Raw genomic sequence first — 15,682 nt, forward strand, 5'->3', positions numbered from 1 at the left:
TATGCGGTTTGACCGATAAAGATCTTCGTAGAATATGTAGGAGCCAATATGAGCATCCAGGTTCCGCTATTGGTTATTGACCGGAGACGTGTCTCGGTCATGTCTACATAGTTCTCGAACCCATAGGGTCAGCACGCTTAAAGTTCGGTGACGATTTGTATTATGAGTTTATGTGTTTTGATGTACCGAAGGTAGTTCGGAGTCCCGAATGAGATCGGGGACATGACGAGGAGTCTCGAAATGGCCGAGACGTAAAGATCGATATATTGGACGATATATTCGAACATCGGAAAGGTTCCGAGTGATTCAGGTATTTTTCGGAGTACAAAGGAGTTACGGGAATACGGGGAAGAAGTGTTAGGCCTTAATGGGCTTTAGTGGGAAGGAGAGGCAGCAGCCAGGAGGTGGCGCGCGCCCCTCCCAAGCCCAGTCCGAATTGGACAAGGGGTTTGGGGCGCAGCCCCCCTCTCCCTTCCTTCTCCCCTTCCCTCCTTTACCCCCTTCTCCTAGTTGGACTAGGAAAGGAGGAAACCTACTCCTACTAGGAGTAGGAATCCTACTCCCTTGGCGCGCCCCTCCTAGGGCCGGCCTCGTCCTCCCTTGCTCCTTTATATACGGGGGCAGGGGGCACCCCATGACACACAAGTTGATCTATTGATCTATTCCAGCCGTGTGCGGTGCCCCCTCCACCATATTCCACCTCAGTCATATCGTAGCGGTGCTTAGGCGAAGCCCTGCGTCGGTAGCAACATCATCACCGTCACCACGCCGTCGTGCTAACGAAACTCTCCCGTGAAGCTCCGCTGGATCGGAGTTCGCGGGACGTCATCGAGCTAAACGTGTGCTGAACTCGGAGGTGCTGTACGTTCGGTACTTGGATCGGTCGGATCGTGAAGACATACGACTACATCAACCGCGTTGTGCAAATGCTTCCACTTAACGGTCTACGAGGATACGTGGACGACACTCTCCCCTCTCGTTGCTATGCATGACCATGATCTTATGTGTGCGTAGATTTTTTTTTTGAAATTACTACGTTCCCAACACTTGCCTTGCAGATGGTTCTGCTCTTGGGCAGATCCTGCCGATGCCTCGAAGAAGAAGAAGTCTGTCCCAGCTCCAGTTGATTCGTCGCTGAAGAAACGAAGGTAACTCTCGTACCAACTTGCATGCATGTTTGTCTCACGCGAATCATACTCAATTGACTTATCTATACCCTTCCCTCCGAAGGACGGGGAACTCCGGAGAGGTGAGGGGCGGTGCAAGGTTGTTACATAATTTGCCTTAACTAAACTCTTCGCCTTTAACGCAAGTGGGCCCCTCCTCCGATTTCCTCTAACCAAACACTGAATCCATTATGTAAATCAATGTAGGAATTGCTATGTAGGTGTAGCATTGCTCGGGGTTGCGCTTGCGCATGGGGTGGTCCGAGAAGAGGGGGAAATGCACCAAGGTGAGGGTCTCCGTCCCGCCTTGGATATGTCGTCCACCTCTTGTTTTATTTCTCTTCTTGATCTTGATCCGTCTTGGCAAAATATAACTATAGTTTTGGAGAGTATTTCAGTTTTTAAGACCACAACATTCATTGCATCAGAATGCAACAAAATATCCAATAACTCTTTTTTTGGGAAAACCATAGTATCCCATGAATACTTACAATATACTTTGATACCAATATCCCTCTGGGTTCTTTTTGGAGAACCTACACCATGGATTTTGAGCCATTTTTTCAATTGAGAAAGGATGGCAAGGTATATTGATTGCTATCATATTTGCAAAACAGAACATTTATTTTATTGAAATCAACTGTATTGCTTGCTGTGGGATTTTGTGCAACCAACTTTTAGAGAATTTCATTAAGTACCTGTCAAGAGAGCAAGTATATAGTATCTCATGATGTTTCATATCTGAACCTTCATAAACCTTAAATGATTTGCTTCAAGTTACATATTTGAAATTTGATGAAACTGTCGAAAACTTGATACAACGCATATGAGATAGCGTAAAACACAATCTTGTCTTTATAAATAAAAAGGCAGCAGTGAGTCATGAATTTTTTCATGATAATGTAGACCACTTTCTATCTTAATTGAAAGACATATGTGTTATCATAGCCTGGTCTAGAAATGTTGACTCGTAGGACGGGTGCGTATTCAGCCAGTCTCATGGATAGAGTTCAATGATTTGTCGAAACCCCTTGGTTGGTGTAATCTTATAGTCAGTGAATCCGGCTTCAACGAAAATCTTCTTCCACTCGTGGTCCTCTCGCTCAATTCCATCGATGTTCATGATGTAGACGTCGAACAAAACCTCAGTCTCTTTGGAGATGATTCCCTGCGACGAGCTTGCAGACCCAACCACAGCATCGATAATTATCGCCTTTCCTCCTGCGTCCCTTGATGGGATTGCTTCCTTGCATCGTCGCAATATCTTCACACAATCTTCATCTTTCCAGTCATGCAGAATCCACTACAACAACATCACCCGAGTTATCTATACTACGTATAACATCATGGAGTAAATACATGCTACTAATTCTGTAGCACATTGGTTACTTCCTTCATTTAAAAATATAATTATTCCCTATTAGGTCTCGTTAGTACATATCTATAGCCAACAATTACATTATTGCTCAATACGCTTCCTCTTTTAATATATGTATAAATCTTTTTAAAATCCACATTCAATATTAAGTTTAACCAAGTTTAGTTAAACAAATATCAACGTATATTTGTTTAAATAAACTCGGTTAAACCTCACAGCGTTTGAGTTTGCCCGGAATTTATACATCTAGAGGAACAACAAGAGTAGTATATAGTGTCGTGACGTACGAAGTCATAATTAACCATAAAAAATATTTTTCAAATATAGGAATCTCGGTAATGTTCTTTACTAGTAAGGTTAAACTTGTGACGGTTCATAAAAAAAATACTTCCTCCGTCCGTAATTACTTAAAGTTAAATTTCAGAAAGTTTGACCAAATGTATCTAAATAAATACTTAATTTTACAATATAATAATTCATGCAGTATAAAAATATATTTTATAATTAATCTTTCGTTACATTGCCGTCCGTTTCTAAATTTAAGCCCTTTTAGTGAACAGATGTATATACACGCATTTTAGAGTATAGACTCACTTATTTTTGCTCTATATGTAGTGCATATTAAAATCTCTAAAAAGCCTTATATTAAACAAAAAAAGCCTTATATTAGGAACGAAGGGAGTAGATGTTGACATTTTTTATATAGGCTTGGCCAAACTTTACAAAGTTTTATTTTGACTGAACCAAGATTAGAGGCTATTTGTGGGCGGAATACCTATACGATTCCAAATCAACGGAGAAGGCATCTCACGGATACTGTGCGAGTAAAAAGTAAAAACCTAATATGCTTTGTATTTGAGTTGGGGAGTACACGTACCTTGAGTAGAACAACGTCGGCGGGTGGGATGTACTCAAACATATCGCCGGCGACGAATGTCACCCTCTCATGGGCCGGAGCAGAAGCGACGACGTGAGGGAGATCCAGCACGCTGCACTTGAGATGTGGGAAGGCACTTTCGACGGCGGCCGCCGCCGACGTCCACTAGCGAGCCCCTCACGGCACTTAACACGCTTGCTCCGCAATCCGTGAGGAGGTTCTTCACCGTAAAGCGGCTGTCGGCGTCCATGGCAGCCTGCAAGGCGGTGCCAGTCGTGGGGTCCGACGCGGCCATCTCCCACAACGTGCGCCCATTTGCCACCTCGAAGAGCGACATGGCCGTCGCCCGCTCGTCGGTGAACCACTCGCGCATGTCTGAGAGAGCCGCTACATACTGCGGGTAAAGGAATCCTACCACCATGGGGGACAGGCCGCCCGACACGAGGAGACGAGACACGCGGGTGAGCTTGTAGCATGCGGCGTCGCCGGAGCCAGAGACAGAGAAGACACCGGAGGTGGTAAGCACTCGCATGAGCCGACGAAGGTTGGGGAGCTTCGTCGGGTGGATGCCGATGTCCGCGACGAGCTCGGAAAGGGTCGCGCCGCCCCCGCCGCGGCTGTGGATGGCATCGGGGATGCCGAGGTCGATGGCGGCCTTGAGCGCCAGCGACTTGACGAAGGCGAGGCCGTGGTGGTACAGCTCCAACTGAGCTTCGAGCAACTCGTCGCTGCTCATGGCGAGCTTGTCTTCCTGTTGGACGAGCGCTGCCATGCTAACGTGTGTAATGTACTAGCTAGCTTATGCGCGTTGTAGCGTCTATGAGCGTTGTCCTTTATTTATATATACTCCTCCTACGATACTCTCCTACCAGTTGGCTTGTACACTATAGTGCATTATTTTTCGGTCACTCGGGAAATATGAGACGTTGACAATAAAAAAGCACTCGGGCTAACTGAAAACGGGACAATACATGCACTTTATCGAAAAAGACTTTCGCCCCGCTTTATATATAAAGCAAAGAGCATCAACAACCCGGTACAAACACACACCGACATAACACATACACCCAAGGCAGAATATAAAGATGTTGAGCGCAGCAACACCACCCCTATCACTACAAGAACAATCGGAGATCTCGGCCGTGAACACGCCACTGCCAAGAGGTGAAGCCGCATATGGCGAACCATGTGCTCCAAGGCGGCGCCTTCAAGAAGGGAACGACACCGGAGCGCCGCCACCGCCCGGCACGAGGGTCAGGGTTTCCCCTAAAGCAACACGACGGACAATGAAGGTCGCGACGACGCCTTCAAGAAGGAAACGATTCGCCGCCGCCGGTCCGTCCGAAGATAGAGCAGGTTTTCACCCCGGCCGACAATCACCACCACTGAATGCCACACCCCGGCAACCATGCCGCCCACACGGCCATGCTCATCAGGCAGCACCAAGCCACGGGCTCTGCCCATGAGCACCGCGCTTCCACCACCAGGGCCTCCGCCTTGGCATCCAAGATCTTGACACCACCTCACCCGAGACCAGCCTCTACTCCAACCAAAGAGACGAGTGGAAAGGCCCCGTCTTTCGCACCCCTGGGCGACCCCCAGCACCGAGACCCAAGAGGCTGGCCGAAACTGGCCTCCATCATCCTGTCCTGCTGCACCGGGTGCGAGACGGGCTCAGTCCTGCTGCCGGGCGCGAGACGAGCTCGGTCCTGCTGCCGGGCGCGAGACGAGGTCGGTCCTGCTGCCGGGCGCGAGACGAGATCAGTCCCGCAGCACCGGGCGCGAGACAACCGATGGACCACAGCTGGGAGAGGGTCAGCCCTTTGACGAAGGTAGCGTCCGAACACCGAGGAGAGAAATCGAAGGCTAAAACAGGCCGCTTCCCGACGGGCCGACGCCGGAGATGTCCGACCGCCGCCGTGAAACGACCGAAACCATCGCCATGAGCCACCACCACGCCGTGGTAGCCACATCCATGCGGGGACCCTGAGGGGCAGCCCCGAGCCGCCCTACAGCGGCTGTGGTGTGCCGCCGAGGTCGCAGCCCGCCCCCGCGCCGCCCATCTGCGCTAGATCCCAAACCGGGAGCCGCCGCCGCCACGAGCACGCCAGCCACCGCGCAGCCTGCGCCCCAGCCCCGCCGCCACCTCCCGCACCGCACCAAAGCAGACCGGAGTCAGGTCTAGCCGGACCTAACCAAGGACACCCCACCGCGACCAACGGAAGAGAGCCCACCTCCCGCGCCGCCTGGATCCCGCGAACACAGCGCGCAACACCGCCCCCGTGCAGCCCTCCGCACCACCAGGAGACGCCCAGCACCGCCGCCAGACGCCGCCACAGCGCCGCCGCGCCATCCCGCACCACGACGCGCCCCGGCCTGATTGGATCTGCCCGTGGCAACCCCACCACGCGAGGAGGAGAAATTGCCCCACCGCCGCCTAGGCCGGCCGGGCTTTGCCCGCCGGCGCGATCAGGCGGCGGTGAGGAGCGAGGAGGAGAAGGAGGGCTGCTGGTGGGGGCGGCTAGGGTTCCTCCCCTGCCGCCCGCGGGAGCGACAAAGGGAGGAGCGGGGGCGGGCTCAAAAAAAGAATATCCGACACATGCACTTTACTCCCAAGTCCCAACACGATTCCTACTCTAGGCTAGGCTAGGAAACAGTCCTCTCAAGGATCCAGGCTCAAAATAACGTGATGGCTCATCCATATAATCGAGGACGAATCTCCCGCTGCTGCTTGGTCTTCCTTAGGAAAGAGCATGGCTACATGCACAGCGCTGGCCAGACGATATGCAGACGATATGACACCCATCATCAAAGGCCAAGGCAAAACAGCTCCAGCGGTTGGATTAGCCATCGTGCATGTAGCACGACGCTGCCTATTCCATCAGAGCAAACTCCAACGCGCCGATTCAAATGGACAGCGCTTTTATTCGTTTTTTGTCTGTTTCGGTCGGCCGCCCACTCGGCGTCTGCTCCATTTAAGATTTGGGTTGGTAGTACGCCCAACGCGCCGACCCATTTCATATCCGCACGCAAATTTTAAAAAAAAGGCCGCAGCCATAGTTCGTGCCAGTGGCCATGTCATCGCCCAAAGTTCATGCCGGCGCCATGCCAGGCCAGCATGTAGTCGTCGGCGGCGGCCTCCAGCATTTGGTCGAACAGGTTGCGTGCGCCTAGCAGCACGTCCACTGGCATCTGCCACGCGAGTTTCCTCGCCCCTCCGGATGAAGAGTCACAGGACACCGGTGTGGCGTTGAAGATGATGGGCGCGGGCACAGGCGTGGAAGGCGCCACCACGTTCACCTCGGGCGAGCACTCACCGGAGAGTCGGGAGGCCTGCGGGTAGACGTGGAAGTCGGGCATCGGCTGCATCGCCAACGCGCGGGGTGAGTCAGGCAGCGCCATCCGAAAGAACACGGATGAGTCGGTGCTGGCCGCAGCCACGACAACGTTGGTGTGTGCCATTTCCCAATGCCTAGCTATACTTGGCTAAATATACTCATGCCTCTTTTGGTTTACAGGAATTTCATAGGATTTCTATAGGATAGGATTTGCAAAGAAAAAATTTCCTTTGAAGCCCTTTAGTTTGTAGGAATGGATTCCTATTCCTATATAGGATAGGAATCAATCCTTCACATTTTGAAGGAAAAAAAAATATTAGCTAAGACTCAATGAAAAATTCCTATCCTATGCATCAAATGACATCTCTTTCTCTATAGGAATTGAGATACATGTCATCTCACTTCTTATGAATTTTCTATTCTTGTAAAATTCCTATCCTATGAATCAAAGAAGGCCTCACTAGTGAAGTATAACTTCCTCCGGTACATATTCTAAACACAGAAAGGGAAAATGCTCCGCCATGGTTACGGCTGATGACGACACCTCTGTATATACAGGTGACGCCCCTTGAAGAATCGATGCCACCGACTGTTCCTGCCTACGGATGGTTTCGAGCTGGATCTGTACTTCTTCAACCAACCGAAACTAGAAAGTCAACTATCCAACCTTGCAACATCTCAGCACTGGTTATTCTTCTGCCCCCTCTGTAAACTTTTAGATTTAAAAATGATCTTATACTAGTTTACTGAGGTAGTATTAGTTGACGTACAATAACAGGGACAACTAACTGAACTTTTTCGTTTGACGTACTAGTTGACAGTACCCCACCAAGGCAATGTTAATTTTTTCGTTTGACTTACAATAACAGGGACAGCTAACTGAACTTTCTGACACCTTAACTACAGGGGCATCTTTATTTCGTATGTTTAAACTGTGCACAAAAGTATCGGCACGCATCTATGGACAGCTAATGAAACATATACGTACTACTCCCTCCGTTCTAAATTACTCGTCGCAGAAATGAATGTATCTAGAACTAAACTAAATCTACATACGTCCATATCTGCGACAAGTAATTCGGAACGGAGAGAGTAGATTGCAGCCAAAAGATACTTATACAAGCGTTTATCCTCAATCACCCATAGATTCCAAAACTCTTATTTTAAAGAAAAATATTGGTGAAATCATAGAATGGACAAATCCTAAATAAGCAAAAGAGAAGAAATCATATAACTTTGCCAAGAATATAAAGGATAACTGGATTCTCACGTTCTTGGTAGAAAAATAGGTAGTTAGGTCCCACACAGGGGAGCACATGAAAGAGAGAAATAGAAGACGTAGAGACCAAAACACGACCTTGAACCAGCACACCAGTTACCTTCACTTCATTGGTTTCTACAGTATGTCACGATAGTGTTTCTTTGTTCTATTAGTTCTCTACATTTTGTATCAGCATGTCTTTATTTGTTAGTTATGCACTGTAAGTAGTTAATACTCCTTGATGTTGGCCCGAAACGGAAACTGAGATAGCTTAAGGAAAGGAAGGGAGGTGTGTCTGTTAAATGGTTTGCCTCAATTTTTTCATATCTCTATTGCCCCTTATATAGGGTAAGCACATGGTACAAAGTCAACTAAGCTATCACATCCGACTTTTGACGACATCACCGACTCGTGTACACTCTCCTGGAGTCGTCAGCGGCTCGAGCAACATTGCACACTCTCGTCGAGCACAACTTCGTAGGCAATGTGCACTCATCCCGTCACCGAGTCGTAGGCCTGATAACCCTTCATGACCGGCTCATACCCCACGACGATAATTGGCCATTGGCCGGCTGCGATCGCCGAGCTTCTTGAGCCCGGGCAACGTATCTCTAACGTGCACCATACCAGGGCCGGGCTGGCAAAATCCGAGGTCCTGTGCGAAACTAAAAACATGGCCCTATTTTACTAGAAAAAAACTAACGAGTAATTGTAATGTATATGATATAATGTCTTACATAACAGAATTGGATATATGAAAATCATACCTATCCAACTCCAGGTTGCATAGTGTTTATTTGAACATCATCATTCTTTTATTATTCTTTGAAATGAAATCTTCAACGATATCATAATCAATCCTCTCCAACACTTCGTTTCAAATGCTATTGTGGCCGAATATTAAGTCTTTGTTTCGTCGTAATAGTACACATATAAGACTTCAATAACTTCAAATTTAGAAAAAAGCTCTGTTCTGCCAATGCAACTGTACGAAGATGAATAGAATAAATTTGAACTATTGAAAATATACAAAATTGCTAATTCTAACTCACCTAGTCTATACAGCAATCATTGATCGAGGAGTCAAAGAAGCGATCGCTAGGCCTAAAGATCCATGCCGAAATTTAGTTAGGATTAAATAGCCAAAATCGATCAGAAATTTAGTTAGGATATAGTAGTTAGTATTCAAAAGACAAAAGGAGGATCAACTCACCAGGCACTGGCTGGGTTGGAACTTGGAAGGCAGACGAATAGAGGGTCGATTTTATGTTCGCCGTTTCGGTTTGTTCTGGAATCAGGAGCCAGGAGGCAGGTCCGGCCTGGTGCCTGCGCTCGGGACGGGAGTCGGGGACGGCAGGATGCGATCGTCACGATGCGAGTCAGGCGGCGCTGGACTGGAAGTCCGGAACCGCTGGCATCCTGGATGGGAATCACGAGCGATGCACACCCACACCCACAATCGATGGATCTTTCTATTTTTTTGAGGGAACGATCCACGGACGTGAGCGAACGCCACAACAGCTCAGGCGCCCAGCGAACACGAGGAGTACGCGATAGCGGCCCAGTCCCTAGGCCTATATAATTTTTGGGGCCCCCAAATTTATGGGCCCTGTATGGGCCGCACAGTTTGCACCACTATGGGCCCGGCCCTGCACCATACAACCAAACATGCTCATGAAGTGCACATTCGTCTTGCAGCCATGCCAGGCCTCGAATAGTGTCTTGCCGTCCACGCTCTTGGTCGGTGACCTATTCAAGATGAACACGGCCGTTGACACTATTTCACCCCAGAACTTGTCGAGGACCTTCTTGGCCTTCACGAGGCTACTGGCCATGCCCACAAATGTCTGGTTGCATCGATCCACTGCGCCATTCTGCTGCAGGCAGTAGGGAGCCGTCAGGTGACGCTCCACTCCAAGCTGCATGTATGTGCGACACATGCGTGAATGGTCTGCCGAAATCCGGTCCGCTGCCTTGCAGGGGCGCAACTTTCTTTTGCCATTTTTTTTTTGATGTCTTGACGATCAAGTTTATTGTTTCCTTGTTCGGTAAGTTTAACTTGGAAATCAAGCCGGTTTGAGATCGTGATCACGATACGATATTGTCTCTGGTTCTCCTATATATACTGCTTACCAGCCTCGGCTAAATACACACCGAAAACACCTAGGGTTTTACCTCATCTCGCAACTTGTACCGCTATCGTAGTCTAATCTATCCCGAAGGCCGGCATGCATCGACGTCGGGAGAGCAGGTCTCCGGAACCATCCATCCTTGCAATCATGCACTGGGAGAAAACACCATGTGGCATAAAACACAATGTTTAAGTAGTGATTATAGTGAGGAAAAAAGGTGTTACACCACTGCATAGAGGGGGAGGGGGGATTGGTGATGACGGCGGCAAAGTTGTTAGTATGGATCGCCGTCATGATGATTCCCCCGATGGCACTCCGGCACCACCGAAAGAGAGGGCGAGGGAGCCCCTCTCCTTCTTCTTGCTGGGCCTCCCCCTAGATGGGAGGAGGATTTCCCCTCTGGTCCGCCATGACTCCCGGAGGATAGGAGCCCCTCCGAGATTGGATCTCTCTCTCTGTTTCTCTCTTGTTCTGCGTTCTTATTTTTTGGTTTTTCATTATTTTTTATATTTCCGAAAATTCGTAACTCCGATTGGGCTGAAATTTTAACATGATTTTTATCCGGATATTATCTTCCTTACTGCGAAAGAAGGGCCTCAACCGACTTACGCGGTGGCTACAAACCTGCTTGGCATGCCCTAGAGTAGAGGGCACGCCGTGTGAGCTTGTGGGCCTCTCGAGCATTATATTGCATTGATTCTTCCCCCCCAAAAAAATCACATATATTCCAGAAAAATCTTTCTAAAATTTTATCGCGTTTGGACTTCGTTTGGTATGGATTTTCTGCGAAACAAAAGACATGCAACAAATAGGAAATGACATTGGGCACTGAATCAATATGCTAGTTCAGGAAAATCATATAGAATGTTGTCAAAAGTACGTGAAAATAGTAAAATATTGGCATTAAACAAACACAAATTATAGATTGTATCACATACCTACTTGCCACAAACCACACACTCAGCACATGATTCACCATCTTTCAGGTGCTGCCGATGCAAACCATAATCTGCATCCACTCCTGGACTACCTCCCAAGTTCCGTGCCGACGCTGGAGCTAACGCCGTCGCAACGGCTATGTCCAAGGATACAAGTCCACCAGGAGGATGTCGCAGCCGCCACGCCATCCTTAGTTGAACACACTAGTTTCCAAATCAAATCCCAATACGGATCGCCTCATCGGGGAAGGGTCTGAAGATTCTTTATCAGCGGCGTCATCGCTATCACCGAAGCTAAAATGATGAACAGCTTAAAAAACTAAGCTACCAATACCTAAAACGATCCACGCACGCGGATATGGCAACCCCCTCATTGTCGGCAACCAAAGCCGTCGGCGGAGGAGAGCCGCCCGAGGAAGCCCGAGGACGGCGGAAGGAAGGAAGCTCCCTGGCGGAGGAGAGATCGCCTTTCTTCCATCCGCTGGAAGAAAGAAAACGATTGCACGCTCGTATCCGTACGTCGCTCGCTCGCGGTATTTTCCCGATCAACTTGAGCTACACAAGTCTACTCAAACAAGTCAGGTACTATTAAGGTACATACTCGGTACGAACCATAACTGGTGTACGCATGTAGGAGTATTTATTTTCAAACGGATTATGTCGTTGTTATCTACTTGTACAAGAAGAAAGTAAACCATGCACGTCTAATCCCGTGAATGGATATATAACAGCGGACGCATGGAAATCTCCTTAACAGTTCCAGATTTGTAGCCGAAACACCAACGTCCTCTGTCCTCCTGCCTCTCTACCATGGAAAACTTCCCATTGCTCTCCCGGCTTTCCTCCATGGACAACATAAATTTCTCTTCGCTGAGGAAGCGGTTGAACGCCGATCTCTCCTCGGCGAAGCGGTACCTGCGCTGGAAGTGGCTGAGGCTGTCGAGGAGGCGGTTCCTGGCGCGCAATGTCGAGGGCGCGCCGCCGGGTCTCAAGGCGGACTTCGTGACCATGCTGGAGGACGAGGGCGCGGATGTGACGATCGTCGTCGGCGACCGGCAGTTCCGCGCCTACAGGCGCGTGCTCACCGCGGGGTCGCCGGTGCTCGAGGCGGAGCTCGTCGGCCAGATTGAGAAGACCTCCGCCGAGCTCGTCAAGATCGACGGCATGGAGCCGGCCATCTTCGAGGCCCTCCTCCACTACGCCTACACGGGCGCGCTGCCGGATAGCGTCGACGGCAACGAGCCGCTGCAGCGCCTGCTGGTCGCCGCGGACCGGTACGGGATGCACAACCTGATGGCCATGTGCGAGTGGAAGCTGTGCAAGAGCATCGACGCGCAGACCGTCCCGACGACGCTGGCACTGGCCGAGCAGCACCACCGTGCGAAGCTGAAGGATGCTTGCATCAGATTCGAGTCCTCCAAGATCAAGAGTGTGCTCGCCGCCATCAAGGAACAGGAGCTGCCGTCGCGGGTACGTGCCAGCAATTTCTCCCTTATTATATACCGTGTTTGATTCCAAATTTCCGATAGACCGATCGCTAGTTTTCTGCAGTTTCAATCTGATTGATTGTTTCCTTTGCTCGCGATGGATGGATGCAGGTGACAGGGACCATGGCCCGGCTGGGGACGCGCGTCCAAGGGAGGCTGGCGCTGTTGGGCACGAAGGCCACCTCGTTGTTCCGCCATGCGAGGAACAGCCAGGCCTGCCGGGACACCCTGCTGTTTGTCGCCTCGTGGGGCCTTCTCCTATACCTATCCATCAAAATGGAGCACATCATAGAGGAGGCTATCCAACTTGAGCAAGACTCTTGGCTCGACAACTTCCAACAGATGCAGTCTTCCATCTCTCGGCTCTCCTGGATCTGCCGGCTCGCTTTCCTTGAGCGCAATCTCCAAGAGTTCCAAGAATCTGCGTGGCTCAACTCGAATATATGATTTGAATTTGAATGACCCAGCTCATCTGCTAGCTCCTGTAAATTTTCGTTCGTCCCTTCGTTCCGAGCACAACTCATCTTGCATGCATCCATCAAGGAGGTTGGAGTGATATACTACGCAGTTACCAATTTTGATTTAGGGCAAGTTTTTACGATTTCAAACTGTTTTTAATTAGTGCTAAACTTATAGTATATTTTTTCATAACTAGCTAGACGCAGTTGTGGTGCCCACAGAACCCTATCGACGGGGAGGTGGGGGTACATCGACCGAAAACTATGTGATGGCCTTGTCTCCTCCCACCCACACTCTGCTTTAGCTGCCTTGTTCGTTGGCATCGACATTGTATTCTTTTCTGCGTGAAATCCATGACTTGGCCTTCTGCCCAGAATCAAGTGGCGCCGCGGATATCTTGGTTCGAAGTTCTGCTATAAGGGTGATAGCTCAAAGTTTGATTTAAGGTCGGACTGATAGTCGAAGCGGCGGCTGTGGCGCGCGGTCGTCTCCTTGGTGGTGGAGGACCGATCGAGAGCCCATGCCCCCGCCAGGTCGGATATTGATGATGATCTTGTTTTTTTTTATCATGAGCATTGTTATGGTAATAAAGTTGCTATAAATAATGAGAACACGTTGTTATTGAAAGAGAAAAGTCCATACTTAAACCCCGACTGACCAATCGATTTGATTTACAATCCTAATCTTTGAAACCGGTCGTGTTGCATCCTCCACTTACCACAAAGTTGAAAAGACAACCACGGTATCGTTTTTGGGCTGGTCAACCGGTGTTGATCCAAGTCAAAATTGACTTGGCGCTGACTTAGTAGCCAACTCACAGGCGCATCTAAACTTACCCCTCTCGCTGTTCATTTTCTTACCAAGCCCTCACCAGTCCGCACCGCCGCAGCTTGGAACGAAAAGACAACCATGATATCAATTTTGGGCTGGTCAACCGGTGTTGATCAAAGTCAAAATTGACTTGCCGCTGACTTAGTAGCCAACTCACGGGCGCATCTAAACTTACCCCTCTCTCTGTTCATTTTCTTACCAAGCCCTCACCAGTCCGCACCACCACCGCTTGGAACGAAAAGACAACCATGGTATTGATTTTGGGCTGGTCAACTGATGTTGATCAAAGTCAAAATTGACTTGCCCCACTGTAGAGGTAGTAACAAAGACTAGTAACATACGCATGTTACTACTCTATGTTACTACCCATTGTGGCTAGTCTCACCAGTCCGCACCGCCACCGCTTCGAACGACCCCCCCCCCCCCCCCCCATCCCCCTAACCCGTGACCATCCAACAAGAGGCAGGTCCGTCCGGCATTGCCGACTCGTTGGTAGTCGAAATCTCCGACAATGAGAGTAATATATGCTGGTTTTAGGTTATCTACGTTGTGGGTAAATCTTGTGATGCATGCTATTGTATGGATTTGAGGTCTAATATGAGGTACTTGGTTGCAACGGAAAAAAAGAGAGAGATGACGGGTTACTATCCAGATTTGATATGTCCAGCTGCAGATGCTCTAGTACCTATACATCTGTACCTAGCTAACAAAAATCATTGGGTTGAAGCGAATCAACTTGTAGTTGGATGGTTAAGAGGACATTGGTACTCGCATTATTTTTAGATTTATTTCAGTCTTCCAGCGATGTTTGTTCAGTGGGAGAGACGTTCCCGTCAACTGCGAGGTGCCTGCAGTGACTTCATAAAATCTGAAGATGCTATGGCGTTGGCTCGGTCTTTCGAAGGTGCTCATAAGGGTAGGGTGTGCGTGCGTGCGTTCATAGGAGTGAGTGTATGCTTGTGTATGTGAGCGGTTTCGATGTTACCGTGTTAAAAATAAATCGAGTTCCAAATTGATATTTCCTCATGTAAGCAATAAAATGTGAAGCTAATATTCATCACGAAACTTCAAACACTGACGATTGTGAGGTTCCGGAAGAGAGACGACGTAGGCTGGTTCATAGTAAACAGAAAACCACCCCTTAAACTTATTTGCTCAACATTCTTTTTACAACAACTAGAAAAGTGAAGAAAATCCAATAAAGGGAGGTCTGGGCTGAACCCAACAATAACACACTGGCTCTCGTGAACTAACATGTAGTTGGATGGTTAGGTGGACAGTGGTATCCTCAGCCCATCAGGGTTCAAGTCCCGGTGCTCGCAATTATTTTAGATTTATTTCAGAATTTTCGGCGATGCGCGTTCTGTGGGTGAAGACGTTTCCGTCGACTACTAGGCACTTACGGTGACTTCGTAAAATCTCAAGATGATATGCAGGCTCAATCACTCGAGGTTCTTATAGAGGTAGGGTGTGTGTGCATTCATAGAGATGAGTGTATGCGTGTATATATGAGCTCTTACGTCTGTACCGTGTTAAAAAAACACGCTGGCTCGGATCCTAACCACGTCTAAGTTTGTAGAAAAAATATGGGGCGTGCTACGCGTCCACCCGCTGATCTTTTTAAAAGATCAGACGAATCGCGAGCCGTCAGATTTGCCGTATCGAGCGAGCTGAGCGCGCCTCCATCACTACAACACAGGTCTTGTTACAGATTTTTTTGCAACAACTGTTTTGTTGTTTTTTTTGCAACTGAGGACTAGTTGCATAAAAATGTCCGCAACCGAGATTTTATTGCAAAACATAAACCCATCGTAG

General features: G+C 48.9%; 2 protein-coding genes and 1 pseudogene across 2 annotated transcripts; 1 reads left to right on the forward strand and 2 right to left on the reverse strand.

Moving 5' to 3' along the window:
- Positions 1–1,924: 1,924 nt before the first annotated feature.
- LOC125534141 (acetylserotonin O-methyltransferase 3-like) lies at positions 1,925–3,587 on the reverse strand. The gene is made up of 2 exons (XM_087540156.1): positions 3,422–3,587; positions 1,925–2,469 (listed from the first exon to the last, which is right to left on the reverse strand). Exons 1-2 carry the CDS (start codon positions 3,461–3,463, stop codon positions 2,164–2,166), a joined length of 348 nt encoding a protein of 115 aa, XP_087396282.1. The 5' UTR covers positions 3,464–3,587; the 3' UTR covers positions 1,925–2,163.
- LOC147986794 (acetylserotonin O-methyltransferase 1 pseudogene) lies at positions 3,489–4,193 on the reverse strand (annotated as a pseudogene).
- Positions 4,194–11,900: 7,707 nt separating this feature from the next.
- LOC125534143 (uncharacterized) lies at positions 11,901–13,024 on the forward strand. The gene is made up of 2 exons (XM_048697433.2): positions 11,901–12,560; positions 12,689–13,024. Exons 1-2 carry the CDS (start codon positions 11,901–11,903, stop codon positions 13,022–13,024), a joined length of 996 nt encoding a protein of 331 aa, XP_048553390.2.
- The last annotated feature ends 2,658 nt before the right edge of the window (positions 13,025–15,682 follow it).

This window comes from Triticum urartu, chromosome 2A (assembly GCF_056163025.1).
Source record: "Triticum urartu cultivar PI428250 chromosome 2A, HENAU_Tu73, whole genome shotgun sequence".
In the NCBI taxonomy this organism is placed as follows: Eukaryota; Viridiplantae; Streptophyta; class Magnoliopsida; order Poales; family Poaceae; genus Triticum; species Triticum urartu.